The sequence below is a fragment of the Rhinatrema bivittatum genome, chromosome 10 (genome assembly GCF_901001135.1).
Source record: "Rhinatrema bivittatum chromosome 10, aRhiBiv1.1, whole genome shotgun sequence".
Taxonomy (NCBI): Eukaryota; Metazoa; Chordata; class Amphibia; order Gymnophiona; family Rhinatrematidae; genus Rhinatrema; species Rhinatrema bivittatum.
This window is the reverse complement of record NC_042624.1, coordinates 101,895,442-101,917,686: the sequence shown is the minus strand read 5'-3', so window position 1 is coordinate 101,917,686 and position 22,245 is coordinate 101,895,442. Positions and strand designations below refer to the sequence as shown.

Here is a 22,245-nt window from a genome sequence, read left to right as displayed (position 1 = left end):
ACCGGATTAGTTTCGCCGTTGCTGATGAATATCCACTTTACTCCGTACTGAAGGCTCCTTCAGACTCCTTTCGAACACGTCGTCGTCCCCGCCTTGGGTGAATTCCTTATTCAGAAAGGTGGGCAATAAATCCAAATAAATGAAGAAACACTTGGGATGGGGCCATGGGAAGAGGGAAGGAGAGAGAGAGAGGGGACCGGGGAAGGGGACAAGAGGCGAGGCACTCGGGGAAGGAGGAGTGCAGTCGAGAGACCAGGGACACAGGAAGGAGAGGACAGAAGGAAAGGCGTTAGGGAAGGGGGCAGGAGGGAACGCTTTGGAGAGGGGAGAGGACAGGAAGTTGAGCACTTGGGAAGGCAGGAGGGACAGAATCAGAGAGGAGGAACGAGCAGGAGGGGAGAGCACACAGGATGGTGCAGTAGGTGGAGGGAAGGAGGGAAGGTACTTGGGAAGGGGCCATGAAGGGGGGAGGGCAGAAGGGAGAACAAAGTTTATAATCACAAACCGTTCCTTATTTAATATAAATTTTTATACATTTACTTTTTATACATTTACTCAATGCACAATTAAACTCTGGAATTTGTTGCCAGAGGATGTGGTTAGTGCAGTTAGTGTAGCTGGGTTTAAAAAAGGATTGGATAAGTTCTTGGAGGAGAAGTCCATTACCTGCTATTAAGTTCACTTAGAGAATAGCCACTGCCATTAGCAATGGTTACATGGAATAGACTTAGTTTTTGGGTACTTGCCAGGTTCTTGTGGCCTGGTTTGGCCACTGTTGGAAACAGGATGCTGGGCTTGATGGACCCTTGGTCTGACCCAGTGTGGCATGTTCTTATGTTTTCTTATGTTTTTTCTTATTGCAAATGATTCTGGGGTGCATCATATTGTTTCTTATTATTGTAATCCTTTCTCCCTATGGCATTTAACTGCTTGTAAAAATTAAGGAGAAGCCTGTGGGGGTGCACAGGTTGAAAAAGGAGTCCAGGCTCCCCAAAAGGTTGGGAGCCCCTGCGCTAGGAGAACCTTCTGAAGGGGGTGAGTGCTGGCTTGGAAGGGGCAGCCGGTGGGCGGACAGTTGTAATTGCAGTGGTGGGGCTTAGACTCGCAACCTTGCTGTTATTACCAGTGACTGAAGAGAGTACGGAAACCTGTCCTTTGTATTCTAGAAAGCTCAGATTTATTTCTACTTTTGCGCAATACAGACAAGGTACCTGCTCATGCCAGGGTCCGGCTTGTAACAGCACAGGTAGTGCGGAAGATTTTCCTCATTGTGCACGCGCAGCCAGAATGTTTTTTCCATTTTAACTTGAAGAGTCCCGAGGAACTGCGTTGGTGTTGGGTTAATTTAAGTAAATAGAAAATAGTTATTGTGCCACGGCAGAGGCAATTCTTCAGCAAGCTAAGAGTGCTGGAATAAGTCCATCCCACGGGCCCGTCCTCTCTCTATCTTCATGTGCACCTCGCCGGGACGCACGAGATCTCCGACATACTGACTTTATTTTTTGGCACTTAATTGTCACCCTTCTGACAACGGGCTGCAGCAGAATCTGAGCTAGAAAAGGCCCGAGAGAGGGGGCATGAAGAAAGAATTGAGTGTAAACCTGTATTTCAGAATCGACGGCATGTAAAATCGTTGAAAGGAAATGTTAGAATTTTAAAAGTATTTATCGGAATTAACTGGGCTGCACCTGAGTGCCTGGGAATTTAGGATCTGAAAGCATCCTACGGGCAATGGAGAAAAAAACTGGAATAAAGGAGATCCTCAGCCCATGGATTGGGCTGTTGGGCCCCTTTGTATCAGAACAGGAGCTGAACGTCCCTTAGCACGTTGCGCCGGACCGGTCAGTTCATGTTGCAGCTATCTGCTGATCACACTCCTTGGTCCCTCACGTTGTCCTTTTAGAGAAAGCGGCAAGCCTGGAGAGTTCGAAAGGCACTTTTGAAATTTATTTTGGGAACATGTAACTCGAAACGGAGAAATTCCTCGTTCCGAGTTTACCTAATGCCACCTTTGCTGCGGCAGGAAGGAGAAACTCCAATAATTTGTTTTTATCTTGGGTTCAGTGGATCAAACGCTGTTGCTCTGACCTCTGAAATGTTCCTTAGGACTCGCTGGCACTGTTGTCCTGTTCTGCCTGCCTGCTCCTATTCCACCGGATGCCGAATTTGTCCTGGATCAAGTATTATCCTGCAGCCGCCGCCCAGAAATTTGTGTTTTGCTTTCTGAACATTTGGGAAAACATCTTAGCAGGAGACCAGGGACAACTTTTTCCAACTTTGCACTCCACGGTATCCAGTGGTCTCCCGCAGGGCAGCGGTTGGCACTGAGCCTTTCCGGGGGTGTTCAAGAACCCCTGCCCCAGCTCTGTGTAAGAGGTCACGCTGAGGCAGAGCGTGAGATCTTTGAGAAGTGACGCTTTGTTTCACCGAGATCTCGAGGCAGTATCCCCAAGAAGAGGAACGGTAATCCCATTGTCATTGCTGAATTCCAACTCAACTTGTCCTTCCCGTATAAAATAAAATATATGTATATATATATATATATATATATATCTCCAAGTTTTGGAAATTTTATATATATATATATATATATATATATATATATATAAATAAAACAATAAAATTACCTCATTCTATTGTGTGTAGCCCTTATTGGATATGTGTATTGATTTAATAAGGATGGTGAGTCGGGATTTATTCTCCAGTGGAAAAGCCTAATGCCTCCCTTTTGATCTTCTCTCTCAGGACCGTAACATGATTCTGGGCAAGCACGGATTCTTCGTTAACCCCTCGGACTCCGTGGCCGTCATCGCTGCCAATATCTTCAGTATCCCTTACTTCCAGCAGACCGGGGTCAGAGGGTTTGCGCGGAGCATGCCCACCAGTGGAGCACTGGATAGGTAGGGGACAAAAGTGGTCAAGAAGGCTTTGTCTTGTGCCTGGTGTGGGCTTTCATACTTTTTTTTTTTTTTTAGCGCAAGCAGCAGAAGATGTTTGGACCTCTCTGTGCCAAACACTGGCTTAAAATGATTTTAAGTATGGAAAAGCGCTGGTACTCCCGCCTGCTAATGGACTCCACATTCAAGTGACAGTAAATCATTTCCTGCACTGATACTAAGCCAAAAGTGTACCGAGATAATTGTGATTGATTTTTTTTTTTTAGATAATTTGGCTGATTTTTTCCAAAACTTGGGGATATATGTAGAACCAATGTAAGTTCCTACAGGCTAAAACAAAATTAACTGCTGTGCTGGTGATATAAAAGGCTTCTATTGTAGGGGTGGAAGGGGGAGTGTCTACAGCACTTATTGCACAGAGAAAAAAAAACAAAAAATAATCCCAGCATGGGCTGTGTTTCAGTGAAAAATGCCCAGCTCAAGTTTATTGTTAAAAAAAATAAATAAAAAATCAAGTAGTATTGAAAACTAAACACTTTTTCAGGGCCATATTCAGCCGCTGGCCAGTTACCAAGTTTAGGGCCTGATTTACTAATGCTTTTGTCTCATTCTGTGACTATGGGGAAAATGCTTAGTAAATGAGGCCCTTAGCCAGATAAACTTATCCAGCTAACTTTGCAGGGATATTCGGCCTCGTTAAAAGTTATCCAGATAATACTGAAATTCACCCCAGAATGCCCCGCTCGCCCCCGAGCTAGCTCGATAACTTTCTAGCCAAATAAACAGTTATGCGGCTCTCTCGGGGCTGGTCAGCGCAGCAGGATTTTCAAATCGCACCATCTGGCCGGCCAAATCTCAACTTGGCTGAAGAAATGGCATTAACTATGGATCTTTACAGCTGTAAATTTCCCAGAATTGATAGTGCATCTCGGAACAGTTGGTGAAACTGAATCACACGAGTGCACTTGAATCGAGAAAGCCTTTTGATTTAAAATGCAGTGAACGAGGGGACAAACTCCCAAATTTTCCAGACGCTTCATTCAGAAAGGTCTTTGAACAGTCCGGTAGGGGCTGGAGATGCTGGTGAGGCAGCGTTCACAGCCTCTGTTTCGGGGAGAACCTCAGCTTTTTGCACAACGTTGACACCTACTGGCCAGACTCGAGGCGCACGTGCATCGGGTTCCAGAGAGAGAGAGAGAGAGAGAGCCGTGGTCTGTGGCCCCTGGCCAAAACCCATCTCTGCAGCAGCTACAAAAATAGCGTGAAAACCGGGTGGTACCCCATAGGAGGCCGGTTCCAACTGAGCTGGAAGGAAGCCCAAAAGAGCAGGAGGAACGTGCCAGGCCAAAACAACCAACCAACCCAGGAACGAACTTCGGAACCTTCCAAGCTCCAGCGCTGAGCTTCCACGGCAGTAACCGTTGGTTGTACCAGCAGAAAGTAACGATGCACGGCAGCTTCGTTTCTTTCACAGTTCCAGGTTGTACTGGCTCAGGTTGTAGAGGGAAAAGAAAACTCTAATCTGTTTCATAGGCCATCCAGCGCTGGGAATGCTGCGGGGGGGGGAGGTGCATTCACAGCCCCTGGGGTGATAGGGCGTCTCGGTCATTGGGGAACAGTGACACCTAATGGCTGCACTTAGATCCTGGAAGATGCCAGCTTGGCCCCTCCGACCGAGGCTTGACTGCACTAAAGTAAAGTGAGGAGGGAGCATAACACGAGGGAAGAAATAAAAGGCTCAAGGTGTCAGCCCTCGGTCCTGGTTCCGACGGAGCAGGGAGGAAATTGCCAAAATAATCATTTGGTTTCGTATCTCCCGCAGCATGCTACACGATGGGGGGGGGGGGGGGGGGGGCATTTTTATCGTAATGGATATCGAATTTTCAAACTCTTAGTTTGGGTAAAAACTCCTGAAAGGTAAACATGACCTAGTCCCAGATGTCACTCGATGGGAATCTGGTGCAGCCGGGTCCCAAACGACTGATAATCAAATGACATTGAAGTCAGAAAAAAAAAAAAAGGAAAGGACAACAAACGTTTTTTTTTTGGGCGGGGGGGGTTTATTCTAAGGTAATTGCTGAATGTAAAACTGTCCGCTTTGCTTCTGCCACAAAGCATAATGTGTTTATTATGAGCAGTGTCGTAACCTTGCCGCGATGCACAGTTTTTCCATTTTTATTTTTTTTGTTTTTGAAGGGTGGCCAAAGCTACAAAGATCGCTTTGTACGAGACGCCAACCGGCTGGAAGTTTTTTGGAAACCTGATGGATGCGAACAAGCTGTCCCTGTGCGGGGAGGAGAGTTTTGGTACCGGTAAGCGCTGTCTGTTTTTCTGCTTCTAAGGGGGGGGTGTGGTAAGGGTAATTCAGTGCCGATTCCGCATTTCTCCTGGGCGCGACCCGCACGGCAGCACCGGTTAACGTTTTGGGCCGTCCTTTTTTTTGTAAATGGCCGGTTACGTTTTAGCCCTGGATAGGGAGCTTCAATTCTTTGCAGGAAGTTTGGGACCTCCTCACTCGGCCACTGCTCAGGGGGATGAAACGAGGAGCTGAACTTGCTCCCCAGCACTCCCGGGGCCAGAAGCATCTTTTCAAGCAAGAGGTGTAGATAAGTTAGAAGTGCCAGACTGATATGGGAAGATTATCTGTTCTAAGATTAATTTATGCTCCATGTTGAAAGATTTTCACATTGACCTTTCCCTCCCCCTCCCTCCCTCCCAGCAGAAACTTGCCAATAAGTGCACGGGTCTTTATAAAGCTGCTTTAATTTTCACTTAATACTGGGGGAGGGGGGGGGGGTAATTTAGTAACTTCGCCCCATAAGTTAGCTGGCAAATTCGTGCAGAAATTACAACAGCTTTCAAAGCGGACTTGACGCTCACGAGTCAAAGCGATTCCGTGAAATCTACCCGCATGCACTCGCACGTCTGCCGTGCGCGGGAACTTTTCAGGAAAGCCTATGCACGTCCGTTTGAACTTTCAACCCCTCCCTAACCCTGCCCCGGGAAGGCCTTGCGCACCAGCAGGGCACAGGCGTGCGGACGCGGGTCTGCGGATCCCTGCACTGCTTGCCTGATCCGCAGACCCACCCTGCGGACGCGGGTCTGCGGATCCCTGCACTGCTTGCCTGCTGGATGCAGAGTTGCGTTTTAAGCGAGCCGTGTGGATGCATGAGCTGGTGAACAACGATTCTCCTCCGTGGATGAATGCGGTGTCAGGCGCTTACCAAACCTTCCCGCTCCTTCAGACCCTATAAATGGAGGCCTATTGGAAGTTCTCCCCCCACCCTCCAAGCTGGTGCACTGGGATCTGTGGCGGGCCCCAGAGTTTTAGAACAGATACGAACTAGGGTGTCCACCAAATTGTTCAAGAAATCCATAAAACCCTTTTTGTTTAAGCAGGCTTTTGATCTGGATTGTCCCGATTCTTTAGTAATTAGCAAGCAGCAGGAGAAGTATCTTTAATTTGCATTTTTCCTGTCTCTTAACATGCTTAGGTCTGTCTCTGTCTTTGAGTTTGCGTTTTGTGTGTATTGACTTGTTCTCCACCATGAAGCTTTTAGATTTTCTTTTTTTTTTTTTGTGAATGTGCGTATATTATAAATTTAAAAAAAAAAAAAAAATTGGACGGGCAATTAAAAAAAAAAAGTCCATTTCCTCAGGTGAAACACCAGCCACGATGCACCTCTCAGCCACGGAGCACAGGCCGCTGTACTGCTGCTTCTTGCTCTGAGTGTTTCCTGGATCCCTTTCCTTCCTGGCCCTGTACCAGGCTGCCCGATGACACCTGCTGCTGCTGTTTCTCAATCCTGGCATCCTCTCAACCAGCTTCACGGCAAAAACTGCTGCCACCTCACTGCCTGCTGTTTTCGAGTGCGGTTCTGCTTCCTTCCAGCTCTGACGCATGCCCGCTTGCAGCTGCACTGCCACTGCTTACTCCTAGACCTGCTATACTCTCAATCAACTGCCTTCACTACTTTGTCCTATCTTTTATTCCCGTTAATGTGCTCCTTCCGCCCTCAGGCAGCATGGGGCCTCCTGCGGCTGCAGGTGCCACAGCATAAGATCACTCAGGCCTTGCATGACTCGCTGCTTCGGTGCCTCTGTGAGAGGGCAATGCTACCCCTGCCTCTCCCCAGTTTCTGTCTGTGACCTTCGTGAAGTTTTTTTTTTTTTTTCTGTTACCCGGACAATTTTTGAAGTTTGCAGCTGGTAAATTCAGGCACCTGCTGGAATTCATTTTGAAACCCTAATGCATACTTTACCCCCATGGGGATCCTTCCAGAGCACTGAATCATGGGCTCCGAATCAGGCCACCAGGTGTTGCCCTCAACGATGACCTTGACTCCCCTCATCCCCAGAGGCTATGAATTCTGCCCCCCTCCCCACAGCATCCCCAGCCAACCCTGGGCTACTGGAGACTTGGCTGGAGGATCAGACCAGCACTGCCGGTGAGCCCCCCCCCAGGCCTGCCCTCCTGAAGCGCGTCGGGATTTTTAAACTTCTTCTGGGGTCTGACCCCTCTGTATGAAAGCTCTCTGAAGACTGTCACTTTCTTTCTTGGCCCTTTGCAGGTTCTGACCATATCCGTGAGAAAGACGGGCTGTGGGCTGTTCTTGCTTGGTTGTCGATTGTCGCCACTCGCAAGCAGAGTGTGGAGGACATCTTGAAGGACCACTGGCAAAAGTACGGGCGGAATTTCTTTACACGGTAAGAAGCGGCCAGACCGTGGTTTGGAGGCAGAGAGTGGCTCTTGAACTACGAAATATCCCGACTAAATCGTGCGGCTTGAAGTCTGACCCTGCCGAGTCTGTCCTATAGGAACAGGGTCACTTTTTTTTTTTTATTTTCAGTAAATCGCCTTCCCTGGGTAAGTCTGACCATTGCCCTCGCCACTTCCGGCTTTAAAATACGGAGCGAGCACTTTTGCTCTTAAGCAGCCAGGAGCTGGAGATTTTGTTTTAACCACTAGGTGGCGGTACAGATCCAGACAGAGGCCTTGAGTTGATGGCGCGCCAGGAACGTTCGCTGGGAAGTTGTGTGGCGGAGAAGCTTGTCCCCCCAAGCCCAAATATTATCTTTTTAAAACTCTGCCCCCGTGGAACTCCTGCTCTTCGAAAGGTTAGCTTTTACAGGGGGACAGTAATCAAACTGCCTGCGATGATGCAAATCACTTTTTTTTTTTTACTGGAAAGATTTGCACCAGTAAGGAAAACAAAACTGCATGCGTGGTTTTGCTTTGATTATTTCCGTGGGCACGAAATAGCCGCAGTAGTTGCATCTGCTTTCTGTGCGGGAAAAGAATTTAAAGGACAATAACCTGCGTAGATTTGAAAATGCATTCTTTTACCTGCACTGAGGGCAGTCAATTTTCAAAAAGCCACTTGGGGTGGGGTAAAAAAAAAAAAAAAAAAGCTACCCACAGAAATCAGCTTTCAAAATGACCCTCTTAATGGTCAAGCCCAGATTTTAGGTGTCCTAATTCTGCATCTGCGTCATGAAGAAGTACAGCAGCAATCCGGATGACCTCTCAAAAGCCTAAAAGTATAGCGGTAAAACCCATAGAGTGATTGAATATTTGTTGAAGAGATTTGAAAGGTGAGCGCCCAGCAGCATTTGCAGAGATAAAATGAGGTTCACAAATGTTCTCTCTCTTTCGTGCACACACGTATATACCTTGGCCTTTATTCCTCCCGTTGACAAGATATCAATTGGAAACATACAACTCACAAAAATCGACTTCCTGTCTTTTTGTGATCACAATCTGAAATCTCAACCGCCTTACATATTGCGCCGGAATAAGAATTGTAATAGTGCACTTAAGCACTGATTGCTTGTTTTTCACATCAAACGTTTCTGATTTGTCCTATGGTGGCGGGGTCTAGGTACGACTATGAGGAAGTGGACGCCAGTGCAGCCGGCAAGATGATGAAAGACCTGGAGACTATGATGTTTGATCGCTCCTTCGTAGGGCAGCAGTTTGCTGTTGGTGACAAGGTTTACGCCGTGGAGAAAGCTGACGATTTTGAGTACAGTGACCCTGTAGATGGAAGCATTTCAAGGAACCAGGTGAGAAATGTGCATGTCACAAAGATATTTTTAAAGTAAACGCTTAAAAAAAATAAATTAGAGCCGTCGCCAATCAATTTTCCGTCTTCGGTGCTACCCTCCTTCAGTATCTGTTCCATTGGCTTCATCCTCGTTACAACCAGTTAGATCGTGACCAGGAGAATGGGAATCAAACTGGAACGATCCCAAGCAAAGTTTTTATTTTGTTTTTGGTCGTATAAAAAAGAGCGTGTGATGATAGATGGGGCCTCTGGGATGTGCCCTGTCTCAGGGATGGGCAACTCTAATCCTCCAGAGCCAGAAACGGGTCTGAGTTTTCTTCAGGATACTCAGAACTGGAACTTAAGCTGGTTCTTAGACCAAATATATGCAGGCATGTCTGATGAATATTAATTGTGTGTACCCTAAGAATATTCATTGTGTGTACCCTAAGAGCCAGCTTTGGAGGTCCAGAATTGTTTACCTCTGACCTATCCACAAGGCTTTCCCGAGGAGGGGAGGGGAGTGGCAAACAGGGGTGAGCAACCTGGGCCCTGCACTTTGGGGGACCTCACACTGTCATGGTAGCGCCATCCCCAACACCATAATTTCCTGTTGGCCACTGTTGTAAGGCCCTGCTGCAGTTGATTCGCCTTGGGTCCTGCACCATTCTAAGGTCAGCCCTGCCCAAGACCTTTTGTGCCTGGGCTGACCTGTGGTTTTAGGAGCACTGATCACAAGCAAGTTAATGCGGTAATTGTGTTAATCTAGCTCGGGAGTGGCCAACTCCGGTCCTCAAAAGCCACAAACAAGCCTGGTTTTCCGAATATCCACAATGAGATAGATTTGCATGCACTGCCTCTGTTGTATGCAAATCTATCTCATGCATATTCATTTTGGATATCCTGAAACCAAGTCTGTCTGTCTGGCTGTCAAGTACTGGCGTTGGCCAGCCCTGCTGTAGCTAGATAGAAGTAAAGGTCAACAAACCAGATGTAGATGAGACCTTTTTATTGGGTTAACCTAATACATTTGTGATTAGCCTTGAAGAGTTATAATCCCCTCCCCCTCAAGTCCACCCATCTTTTGTACACTACAACTCTTTCTGGCTTTGAAAACAAACATTAATGGTGTAATCCAGCCTACAATATACTTGTATATTTAAACATCATTTTCAATAGCTCAGCTTTCACTGAACTGATGAAGGGAATATTACTCTCAAAAGCCAGTCCCGCATGTATCATCCAATGAAAATGTGCTACCTTCAACATATTTTGTTGACCTATATTTCTATATAAACAGATTTGGAACAAGAGATGCAATAGTAATGGTTTGTTTAGAAGCCACGAATTTAGCCAGGACCCCTAGTTACTGAATTTTCCATATATGATCCTGCACCAGAAGTAAAATAAACAATGTTGGGCTGAAGAAGGGACAATACATGTGTGCTAGGAATTTACCAGTTACAATAGCATAATCCATCTTGTTAGAAAGAATGTGCATGATGTGGTTGCAGGTTTAGAGCAGCTGCAGGATCCTGGAAGTGAGCAAAGGCCACAGCAGCCTGTCCGAGAAATGCGTGCTCCAATTTCTAATGTATCTGTGATGAGTCTGATCCCTTGAGCCTCCGTGGATTTAGATTTAACATCTGCCTCACAGAAGAAACGGGATTACCATGTGTGAAAAGGAAACATTACCAGAAAATGATGTCTTGAGGTTACTGGTGAATTTCTATGGCCTTACGATGCACTCTAAGGCACGCCAAAGCTTTTTAATCCATAAATCCTAAGAGCGGCGATGCTTAAACATGGTCCTACGGTGTGAAGGTAACTGCAGTGCAATGCCTGGTGCTAGATGATTCTCTCACGAGCTGTGACAGGGCACTCGCCGGAGATGTCGCCGGCTGCGATTATCCCCTGTCTTAACATGTCCCTGCCGAGTACGAACCAAATGTGCAGAAGTATCCCAAACATTTTACCCAAGAGTTGGAATCTGTTGGACATAATCCCGCCTGGTGCAGATAGCACAGAGCACAGGGGCCCTGCTCTGTGACTCCTTGAGCAGGTTCCTTCACCGTGTCGAGTTTGGCACCCCCCTCTCGTTTTGAAGAGTCGACTTTCGTGGCAGAAAATAATCATTTTATCTCTTACAGAACCACCTCCAAAGCCTCATTCTTTGGCAAGTTAGACTTTTGGGAGGTTAATCTACCAAAGCGGGCTTTTTGAAAATGACCCGGGGAGTGGGTGGGCACTGTACATGTACAAGTGCACACAGAAGTTATTTCGCGTGACCTTGAATGGGGCGGAGTTGGGCGCGGGGAAACCACTTAGGAGCAGAATTCTCAATTTTTTTAAAGGATGCACGTAAACGTGTGCACACACACACTAACCCCTGCTCCCAAGCAAGGCACATGTATGTGCACGCTCATGCCGCACGGGGTACCCTCGCCAATTCCTGCAGGTAAGTCCGGTTTTTTTTTTTTTTTTTTTTTTTTTAAATTAAGGCTGACGTTTTGTGTGTGTGTTCTACTCACAGAGTTCAGCCCTAGGTGGGCTGTCATGAAATTACCCTCTCCGTGTTATCGGTGTTGTGGGCAGGAGTGCCATGGGCCAGGGAGACACCTTGACCACGAGCGGAGTTAAATAGCCGTGTCCTCTGCCTTTCCTATTTGCTAGGGTCTAAGAATAATCTTTGCTGATGGCTCGCGAATCATCTTCAGGCTGAGTGGTACGGGAAGTGCTGGCGCCACCATTCGATTGTACATTGACAGCTACGAGAAAGATCCTTCAAAAATATATGAAGACCCACAGGTAAGGGTGAAGCACTTCGTTTACCCAAAGTAACCCCCCACTCAAAAGACAGAGAAGGAGAGCCCTCAGTAAATCGTAATAACTCCCAGATGGTGCGGCACTTTCTCCAATGCTCGTGACCACGTTTTTATTGGTCTTATGGTTGTCTTAATCACAAGAGAGAGTGAGGGGCAGAGGCTGGAGGACACAGGAGTAACATTTTCAGGTAAGATTGGATTGGATTTTGGATTTTATTTCGTTTCTCAGGTTCCTAGCTAGGTTTTCTTCTTTCTGTGCACTTGCTCGTAACCCACCCCCATTAGAAAACAGGCATTATGGGGTCAGTTCAAAATTCTCACAAATTAACAGGCCGATACAGTATAGTGCGCTCCGGTGCAGCGCACTGTTAACCCGTGTTTCAACGCGCGTTTTCAACGAGCTAGCTTTACCCCTTATTCAGTAAGGGGTAATAGAGCGTCAAAAATGCATGTCCAACCCCTCCCCCCCCGAAACTAATAGTGCCTGCAACATGCAAATGCATGTTGATGTCCCTATTAGTTATTCCCGCGCGATTCAGTAAGTAAAATGTGCAGCCAAGCCGCACATTTTACTTTCAGAAATTAGCGCCTACCGAAAGGTAGACGTTAATTTCTGCCGGCACTGGGAAAGTGCACAGAAAAGCAGTAAAAACTGCTTTTCTGTACACCCTCCAAGTTAATATCATGGCGATATTAAGTCGGAGGTCCCAAAAGTTAAAAATAATTAAAAATTTAAAAAAAAAAAATTTAAATCGGCCTGCGGCTTGAAAACCGGACGCTCAATTTTGCCGGCGTCTGGTTTCCGAATCCGTGGCTGTCAGCGGGTTTGAGAACCGACGCCGGCAAAATTGAGCGTCGGCTGTCAAACTCGCTGACAGCCGCCACTCCTGTCAAAAAAGAGGAACTAGGGACGCGCTAGTGTCCCTAGCGCCTCCTTTTACCGCGGGCCCTAATTTGAATATTTTTTTTTTTTTTACTGAATCGCGACTTTTACTGTATCAGCCTGTATGTGAGCAGTAGGCGAATCCTGTAGATGTCCCCTGCACAGAACGCTCACTTACCGCCTGGTTTTATGTCATTACTGCTTTTGTGCAGGTCATGCTGTCTCCTCTTATCACCATTGCACTGAAGATTTCCAAGCTGCAGGAAAGAACCGGGCGTACCAGTCCAACAGTCATCACATAAAAGGCCTGAGAAGAACAAGTGCGGCCAAAAAAAAAGAAGAAATGATAATCCAGGTCCCAGCCATTGCCATCTTCCTTAACTGTGCAGTTTCAGTCCTAGAAAACGTTTACAATTAAGAAAGCATTCGAGTGCTCCCAAACTCATCGATCCAGATGCATAAAACCGTTGACACTAGCGGTCCTGCTGGCAGCAGTGACCTTGTGGGTTTACATGTTTTAACAAGGTCGTGAGACTTAAGACCGTAAAGGACAAGTAGCTGACATCAACTTTCTCTGCTACCTGAAGAGCCCCATTCGAAATTATTATAGGAATACACAGTACACTTTTCAGTTGTGCATCTGAACAAATCTGTGCCTCTGTAGAATAATGTCAGATTCTCTCTCTCCAGACTTTTAAAAAGAAGATAATATATATGTAAATTGACTTTTTATTTGCCATTGTTTATCATAGCACAGATTTTTCAGTTAAGCCCAAATGTACGAGTTGTAGAGCCATTATTGGATATTAAAGACAAACAGGCTGGCGTCAAAGCTTATCGTGGTGGTTTGTTTTTTTTGAACAGTATAGTCAACTTGTTAAGTATTTTAGTGAGAGAAAATTGAGAATTATAGCTCTGAATGTTAATTTATCATTGGAGCTGGACCGATCACTCCAGCCTACGTCATGTGGATGGATCAAGTCAGTCCTAGTTTATCTCATTGTGTACCATAGAATCCTGCTTCTTTTTTTTTTTTTTTTAAGATTATTTGCACTGTTGCATAAGTAGGGCTGTGGGTCGGCCTGTCCAAGTGACATGGAGCCCGTTGGTATCCCCTACTATAGAGAGTTAATTTATTAAGCTAGGCAAGCTAGGACTGGAAGACTGTTCTGTGCATCACACTTGAGTAATTCCTGCTCATCCCGAGAAATGCTCTTGGGGCCAGGGGAACAAAAAGGAAGACTGCCTGCGGGTTTAGGAATCAACACTGTTTGCCAATAACTGGATCCCTGGCACAGGGAAGGGAGGTGATGAGGCAGTGAATAACAGCAGCTGGATGGTGTCTCGGTTTTAGCACTTTACCGCGGTTCCAAGACAGATGATTTGAGCCTGCTAAAACAGGAGAAGAGTCCTTTTACAAGAAAAACTTTGAAATAAAAATGGCGCAACAGGGCTTGCGTGAGGCCAGAAGTGAAAGCATAGCTACAAGAGCCTTGAAATGCAAAATTTCCAAAAGGGCAATTTTTTTTTTTTATTATTTTAAACTATTTTAATTGGGGCATGAATCCCAGTCAATTAATTAGCAGCTGCAAAGGTCTAAACTGATGTCAGCATGTTCACTATAATATGCAAAGCAGCATGGGAAATGTAGTTCAAACAGTGATCTCCATTCTTGTCAGCTTAGCCTTTCGCACTATATTTTCTGTACAATTTTCTCTCTTGCCAGTGGCAGCTGCTGGCAGAGTTCCTACTCACAGAAAGAAAATGCCACCCTGAACATTTAGGAAGTCCTAGAGAATTGAAGGTATACAAATGAAGGACACAGAGGTGAATATTATCTCATACATTGCTATTCTCCTTTACTGTTCCAAAAGCAGTAGCAAAAAAATAAAAAATGTCTTTCTTGTAGGGGTAGGAGGAAAAACAACAAACATCTCCTTGACTGAATCAAGCCACCTGAGTTTGGCGTGTGTGTGTTTTATTTTATTTTGGGGAGTGGGGGGTGGGGGGGGGGGATGATGATTTGTGTATGTTTTCAGAGTTCATGATGTCGGAGTGTATAAGAACCATATGTTCCAACAACAGCAGCTCCTCCTCTTTACAAACCACAGAAACCTTGAATAACAGCCAGTTTGTAAAGCACGAACCACAAAACCAACCTGAAACGACCATCAAAGGAGAAAAAGTGAGTCTGGAGTCTGTCATATTTCCTCTATTTAGTTCTTTTTGATATGGAAAAGATCAACCCAACTAGACTTGAAGAGAAGAATAGGAGGGATAGAGAGAGGCTAAGCAAATCTAGATTTTCTTTGTTACCAAGAAAAATCTAAATGTTCTAGCTCCTAGGAGCTTTCCTGCTATATTGCTGGTGCTGATCTCCCTGTAGGTTGTACAATAGCTTTGGGATAAGATGCTCTTAGCAGCAGAATCTATAGTTAAAACTGCAGCCCAGGGATTCTCGTGCTCTGGCCCCCCAGCCTGGTTGCCTTAGTGGGAACTGCACTTGTGAGTTGGGGTAGGGTGGGTTGGTACTGGCCAGTGGGAATCAACAGGAATATTTATCTGGGGTGCAGGGTGGGATGTGCTGACTTCTGCTTGCTCTCGATATAACACCTGAAGACGTTCAGCCACACATTTTATTTATTTATTTTTATTTATTAAGGCTTTTATATACCGAATTTCTTGATACAAATCAAATCAATTCGGTTTACAATGAACTAAGTAGAATATACAATTAACCAATCAACAAGAGATACAGAGCATACAGTTACATTATAACAAGGAAGCCTTAACTTGGAGTAGGAAAATAAAGAAGGGGTGAACGGAGCAATAAATATATAAAGTGCAATAAAATAGAATAAATACTATATACAGTTTGGGTTTGGGATCTCTGTGAAATACAGGGAAGATAACTTTATTTGAGATGGTTTTAATTTTCCTTACCGCTGAAAAATGAGCCCCCATCCGAAAGCCATGACATCCTAGAAAAGAGCGAGTGTCCCAACATCTGACACTCTACTGATGGCACTAAGACTCGGTGAGCTAGCTACTTTTGCAGATAAGTTGTAATTATAAGATCAACCCTTCAAATATCTTAACGTATTAACATAAGGTTAAATATTTAGATTAAAGTGGTGTGACCCAATGAATACCTTTCGGAAACTCATGTTCTTGCACATTCTGGGTTTTACTATGTAGCAGGTAGTGGCCTCCAGTCCTGAATTAATCAGGACATGCTGGCTCCTAGGACAAAGTTAACATGAATGCCACACGTGGATGACACATTTTGTTAGCAAACTGCCAGTGGGCACAAGAAACTGCAGGACGATCTTGGGAAAACTAAAGTAAAAGTAGTGTTCCAGGTTCATATCTGACTCTCTCTCTCTCTTCCCTTTTTTGCTTGCTCTTTTGAAGGCAAAGAGGGGTCCCGTTGGCTCAGGGGGGAAGCTTTACAGTCACAGGTCCATGTTTAGGGTGGCCAGCTGGTTCCATTGTTTCCAGGGCCGGTGCAAGGGTATTGGGTGCCCTAGGCGACCCTTGTGCTGCCCCTCCCTGGTCGTGCCCCCCCCCCCCCCCCACCATCACCACCTGTTTCGGCGCCAACTGTGTGCCCTGTGCTCTCAGCCCTGAGAAGCACACAGTCTCTCTTTCTCTTTGCCGCGAGTGGGATAGGCCCCGTTTGCAGCACCACGTGGCTGCTCTTCGGCGCCCTCTAATGCTCGGTGCCCTAGGCGACCGCCGAAGTTTGCCTAATGGACGCGCTGGCCCTGATTGTTTCCAAGCAAGCTGAGCCATTCCTGGTTTTCCCCCACTGCATTGTATGCACTTGTAGTTCGAATCTCCCTAATGATTTTCCATAAGAAAGGCAGGTATATTGTAGATTGAATGCCCAGTCCCGCTTATTGTCAGACTGTTGATGCCTGGAGACTTTATTATTGGGCGCCAAATGCAGGGCATTGAAAAGTTTGGTCAGACTTAGATGTCTGTCCGTCTAGCCTCTTCTTGTCACCCCCAACTGACTGTGGGGAAACCGTGCAGCTATCTGGGTTAGTGGGACCTGAAGAGTAGAGCGCCTAGTAGAATTTTCAAAGTCTCCATCAAAGGCTCTTCGGATCCATGAGGCGGGTCCTGTCCACAGAAAGAAGGCAAGCCGTTTCTTGGCTCCTCTCTTCTCCAACCTGTACAAGAAGAATGAACGGCAACCCATCTGCTGAAGGATCTGCATATGTAATTGGATATAAACCCCCTGTCCCATGTGCTCAACAGAGTCCCAGTTCTGCTTTTCTTCGTATGAGCTCTACCAATCTTAGACCCCAAGCACAGGCATTTCTGCCTCAAGCTGCTCAATCCCAGCTTCTGCTGGGTTTTCTGGCATATTCCTGACAGAAGATCCAGAGATGGACCTTCTCCACATCCAATCACTCAGTGAGGGAGAAATCCACCTTGTGGCCTGCCAGAACTCCTGACCCAGTGGCATGAAGCCTTAGTCCTCCAGGAAGGAGTTAAGTACCAATAGTTCCTTGCAGAAAATTCAGTGCTGTTTATAAAGTGCTGAAGGAGTGTTTGTGGCAGATACTCGCAGAACTCAATGCTGCTGATCCCCCGAACGTTGTCCATGATCACCAGAAGGCGATCGTGCCATGGCTGCTAAGAAAACAAAAATGCATTCTCACTGTTCAGTTTTTTAGGATTCATCTGCTTGTTGATATTACATGGAGACACAACATGACACCTGCTTTTCTAACAAAACAAACACCACGAGGACTTTTCTACTAAGTTAAGTAACTAGAAGCACAGGAACGGACTGATGAAAAAAAATTGTCCTTAGGAAAAAAATTGGGTCAGCAAGAACAATGCGCTGATCGTTGACTCGCTCTCATCTAAAGAACTGTTTTCCAGACAGCAAGGAGAGGGGGTGGTAAGGGCAAAGAAAAGTTAGCCAGCTACAGAATTCTGAAGTTAAAACCTTTTTAAAACTCTCTGTCTGGAATGGTCCTGCTTGACTGATCTTTGGCTGGCTACACCCAAGCGCTGCCTCTGTGCACATTAGTTTAGATTTTATCAACATTTTTATGGACAATTTGATTTCTTACTTATGTTTTACCTTCATGTTGATGTTGGCCTTCAGGATGTGACAAGCTAGTTAAAGGCACTGCTCTAAGAAGATGGGAATAATAATAATTAAAAAAAAAATGTTTGCTGAACTTTGGTGCACATTTTCTTTACTCTTGCACTCCCAATGCACTATCCTAACACTTACAGCTCAACAAAGCACGCTAATCCAAAAATGTGTGCAACTTTCCAGCTGAATTCAGCTTCCTAGTTCATGGTCCTTGTTATTATGTAACTTTCTTACTTCTCTGCTTTGTCTCCACTAATTATAAAAAGTTGTTCCTTATGTTACGTTATGTTACACTGATCTACCCCTGTTCGATGTAAACCGACCTGATATGGTATTCAACCTTGAAGGTCGGTATAGAAAAATGTTAAATAAATAAGAAAAAAAAAGGCTGGCGCACAGAACATGGTCCATGTGCATTGTTGTGTCAAGAAGGCAGAATCTGTGCACATAAAAGTTACGTTCCAAACGTTGTGTGCACAAAGCATAAGTTAAGACGTTAAAGTTGTGCTCATTTGGGTTTAGACAGTCATAGGCAATTGTGGAGGTGAAGGGGGAGGGGGGCTCTTATCCTCTTTTAACCCTCTTCCTGACGCCAGCCGAAGTGCTGGGGAGGGATCCCAGCTCCGGATTGTCCCCCCCCTCTCCGGGCCTCCACCTCTGGTCACCGCGCCACTTGTCATGCAGCGTGGCAAAAAGAAGATTCAGCACAAAGCCTGTGAGCTGCTCATTCCCTGTCACTCACCCCCTTCTGGCAGGATTCAGCTCCTTTCTTCTGTCTCTTACCCCCCTACCCACTTCCTCTATCACCTCCTGCCCAGTCCCATTTCCACACTTTCAACTGCTTCGATGTCTCTCAAACCCCCCCCCCCCCTGCATACACCCAATCTCCTGCCTCTCTACGCTGCCTCTCAACCCCTTCCCAGCCCCTCCAGGTCCTTTGTGCCATTTTGCCACCCCTCCCTCTCGCCACTCGTCCCCTTCTCACCCCTGCCCCCCTCAGCTCTTCTTTCCTTCTCATTCCCTCCCTCTTAAAACTTTTCCTCTCTCTCACCCATTCCTCTAAAGGCTTTACCACCTCCACAACCCCCTCGCCTCCCTCCCCCCAGAGATTTCTCCAGCTGCTCTCATCCCACCCTCCCTCCAGATGCTCTCCCTCTCACCCCCACCTTTTTCCCATAACCCCACTGGCAGACTTTTCTCACCCCCTCCCTCTCTTCCTCAAGATGCTTGCACCCCCACCCCTGGGCTCTTTTACCTTCTCACATCCCTCCCTCCAGATGCTTTTCCCCTCAGACTCATTTTTTTAAATCACATTCCCTGTCTCCTTGCAGATTTCCCCCACCCAGGCTCGTTTCTCTTCTCACCCCTTGCTGCCTTTCTTTGCGCCCTGACACCCGGGGCTGAGAGCAGCAGCTCTGCAGTTACCAAGTGATTGCCTCATGCCCCCTGCCCGGCAGCAGGAGCGGCGTTTGATCACGGGGAGACTGTGCAGTTCCTACCAGGTGACTGGCACACCCCCCCCCCCCCCCAGCGGCAGGAGATGGCGTGATTACAGGTCGCTCCTGCTGCCGGCCTGGAGGAGGGGGATTGGTAGAGCAGCCTTAGGACTGCACACCATTGGAGCAGCCGCGATTTTGGGCTGGCCTGGCCCGGTCCGCAGCCTTTTGAAAGTGGGGTGTCGAGCCATTTTATGGGGGTAGCACTTGCCACCTTTTTCCACCTTGTAGCAATGGCTATGTATGAGAAGTGGTGTAACAGGGGCATGGTAGGTGCAATGACATTGTGGTGCCTAATCCAACGTTGCCTTGCCTATGCTTAAATCCAGCCCTAGTTGTGCCCCTAAAGGTTGTGTGCACAAGACATGTTTTATGCATAAAATTCACTGGTACACTACCCCTACACCACAAACGTCAGGTTCAGCCCCAGAAACTACTCCACCTCTGACCAGGAGTTAAATGTCCAGCAGTAAAGATAACATGAGTTAAGTCTATGCAACTCTCTGCATTGGGGAATGATAGCTAAGGCCTTGGTTAACATGGGATCTGCAAACAGGCGTGCTAATCCGTGCATGCAATTTTCCTCTTGTGTGTGGCACATGTACGCTAAGCTTTCTTGTTAAATTGGGAGTAAAGTTGTATGCACAAAAACGTGCGCACAACAGACTGCGCATAGAAGTATTATCCAGCCGCTGCTCTTCTGGAAGTGATTCCAACTGGACTATGAGTGATTTGTTCCCTCATACAAGACCGGGTGCAGACCAACTTGTAATAATAATTAATATCCTGTAGGTGGCAGCATTGATGAGTAAGTACAGCTGAGCAAGACCACCCCATGTCCCCATCCCGTGTTTCAGTCTGTGAACCAGCTCAGACATTCAGTAATGCTGAAATCGGAACGGCGTGCCTACGTGTGTATGTTAGGCTACAAACCCATTAATTTAGCTTTTCATCTAAGGTGTGGTTTATCCAAGACTTTGTCTTCGAAATTACAATAACCATCTCCTGTGGAAAACGTTAAACCCAAGTCTCTTTGAGAGCCATTTGATGCATTGCAAATTATGATATTTAAAGAATCCAACTGTTATTTTGCACATATTTTAGCGTGTTTTTCCTTTGTTCTTAATTGTTAGATATAACATAAGACAAAGATTTTTTGTCCCTAAATATTATCTTGTCTACGTGTGCTTTTTATACTCCTGATGTGATGGTGAACATCCCTTATGAAAATACAGGTAAGGTGAAGCATATTACAGTAAACGGAAGTACCACGTAGAGGGAATAGGGATGTGTGTGCATGCATGGATGAAAATACAAAAATACACCTGTGAGGATCCCCTTGGACCTCCCTGACATATCTGAAAAACTTGGTATGGATAGGACACTGAATACAAAAGTTAGTGGGAGGGGCATCCGTCTGCATGTGGTGTGCTCATAAGCCGCCTTCCCTCCTGACAGTAGGCCTAGAAGAGGAAACCATGCAATCCAAGCCTTCCAACAGCTTGACCAGCTCTGAAATAACAAGAACCCTTGCAGTATTATTTTTTATTAGGTCCCTCGCTAACTAAATTACCCTAGTTTAAGCTCTAAATTGGGATTAAGTAGTTTGCAGACCATCCCCTGTCTGAGGATGTGTGGTCAGCAGCCTGTATAAAAGCAAGCAGAGCAGGAGGTGTGGGGGTGGCAGCTTTGAAAGCAGTGGTCCCTAATGTAGGCCCCATAGCCAGATCCAGGGGAAGAGACTTATCCCTGGCCAGTAACCACCCAGGTCTGGAAGTGGAAGGTAGGGTTTTGTGAGCGTTGAAGAGGAGTTTTTGAGAGAGTTGTTTGTTTCTGAGGAGAGTTTTTCCAGATAAAATGCTGCAATTCCTTTCCGCCCCTGCTAAAGGAGGGACAGCAGCTACCCGACCGAGAAGAAGAGCGAATCAGGGTGTGAGTTTTGAGAAGTTTTTGTTCCTGCAGTCTTGGGGGGGATTTTTTGCCACCAGTCCCTGCCCACAGAGGTAGAGAGAGAAGGTAAGTTGGATTGCTGGACTATTTCTGGGACTGCTAAATAAAATGCACTTTGAGGTGTAAGCAGAAAGGTGCGTTCGGCTGAATGCCCCTTTCTGCTTCGGCCTGTAGTTGTGGTGCCTGACGTTACATCAGGCACCACATCGTGCCTGATGTAACGCCTTACCGGCGACAGTTTTGTTATATGGAAACCGACCTGATTTGATATGTATATCGAGAATGTCGTATATAAAAACCCTAAATAAATAAATAAATAAATAAATAAATGTGCAACAGCTTCCTCAGGGAGAGAGAGAGGAAAAAAGGAATAATGTTAGTATCCAGTTACAGCTGGGTAAACTGAGGCACAAGGAGATAAAAGAGAAACAGGAACGACGCCCGAGGCCGAGATCGGGAATGATCAAGCTAAGAGGCACAAGATTAGGCTGACATTTTGATGGAAATACTTGCTACGCCTTCTTGAAGATTAAGGAAATGATCCTCATAACCTGCTCACCATTCCCTCTTTGACATCACCACAGTGGGGGCCTCACTTCCTTCCCAGCACAGCACTACAGCTGGCGCTTACGGGGAGAGCAATTGGGGGTGATGGCTCCCCCCCCCCCCTCCTTAGCCCGACTCAGCAACAGCTAAAATCGCTCTGGTGCCAGCGCCATCCCAGATCATCCTAAATGTAGTCGGCAGCAGTGGCGTAGCCAGAATTGATTTTTTGGGTGGGCACAAGGTTAACATGGGTGGGCTGTAGGCATGCAGGTCTACTAGTTGTTTTTTTACTGATAAATAATGCCAAATTATGCAGCATAACATTCACATCTACGCCTAAGTATGAGGTTTACTTAATGATACAAACATAATTCACGGTGATTTGTGGTACTTTAGCCTTCTTATTATTACGATTTTATACACGGCTCCTACCTGTCCATAAATTTTGAGAGAGCGGTTGTGTTGCTTATATTTAAATT

At 46.2% G+C, this 22,245-nt stretch overlaps 1 protein-coding gene across 2 annotated transcripts in view; it reads left to right on the top strand.

Annotated features, from left to right (window-relative positions):
* Positions 1-13,489, top strand: part of PGM1 (phosphoglucomutase 1) — a 47,433-nt gene extending 33,944 nt beyond the window's left edge. For both annotated transcript variants that reach the window (XM_029618918.1, XM_029618919.1), the window contains exons 6-11: positions 2,746-2,900; positions 5,094-5,209; positions 7,469-7,604; positions 8,780-8,963; positions 11,618-11,752; positions 12,865-13,489. In XM_029618918.1, the coding sequence (XP_029474778.1) occupies positions 2,746-2,900; positions 5,094-5,209; positions 7,469-7,604; positions 8,780-8,963; positions 11,618-11,752; positions 12,865-12,954 (816 nt within the window). In that variant the 3' untranslated portion in view covers positions 12,955-13,489. The remainder of the gene's footprint in view (positions 1-2,745; positions 2,901-5,093; positions 5,210-7,468; positions 7,605-8,779; positions 8,964-11,617; positions 11,753-12,864) is intronic.
* The last annotated feature ends 8,756 nt before the right edge of the window (positions 13,490-22,245 follow it).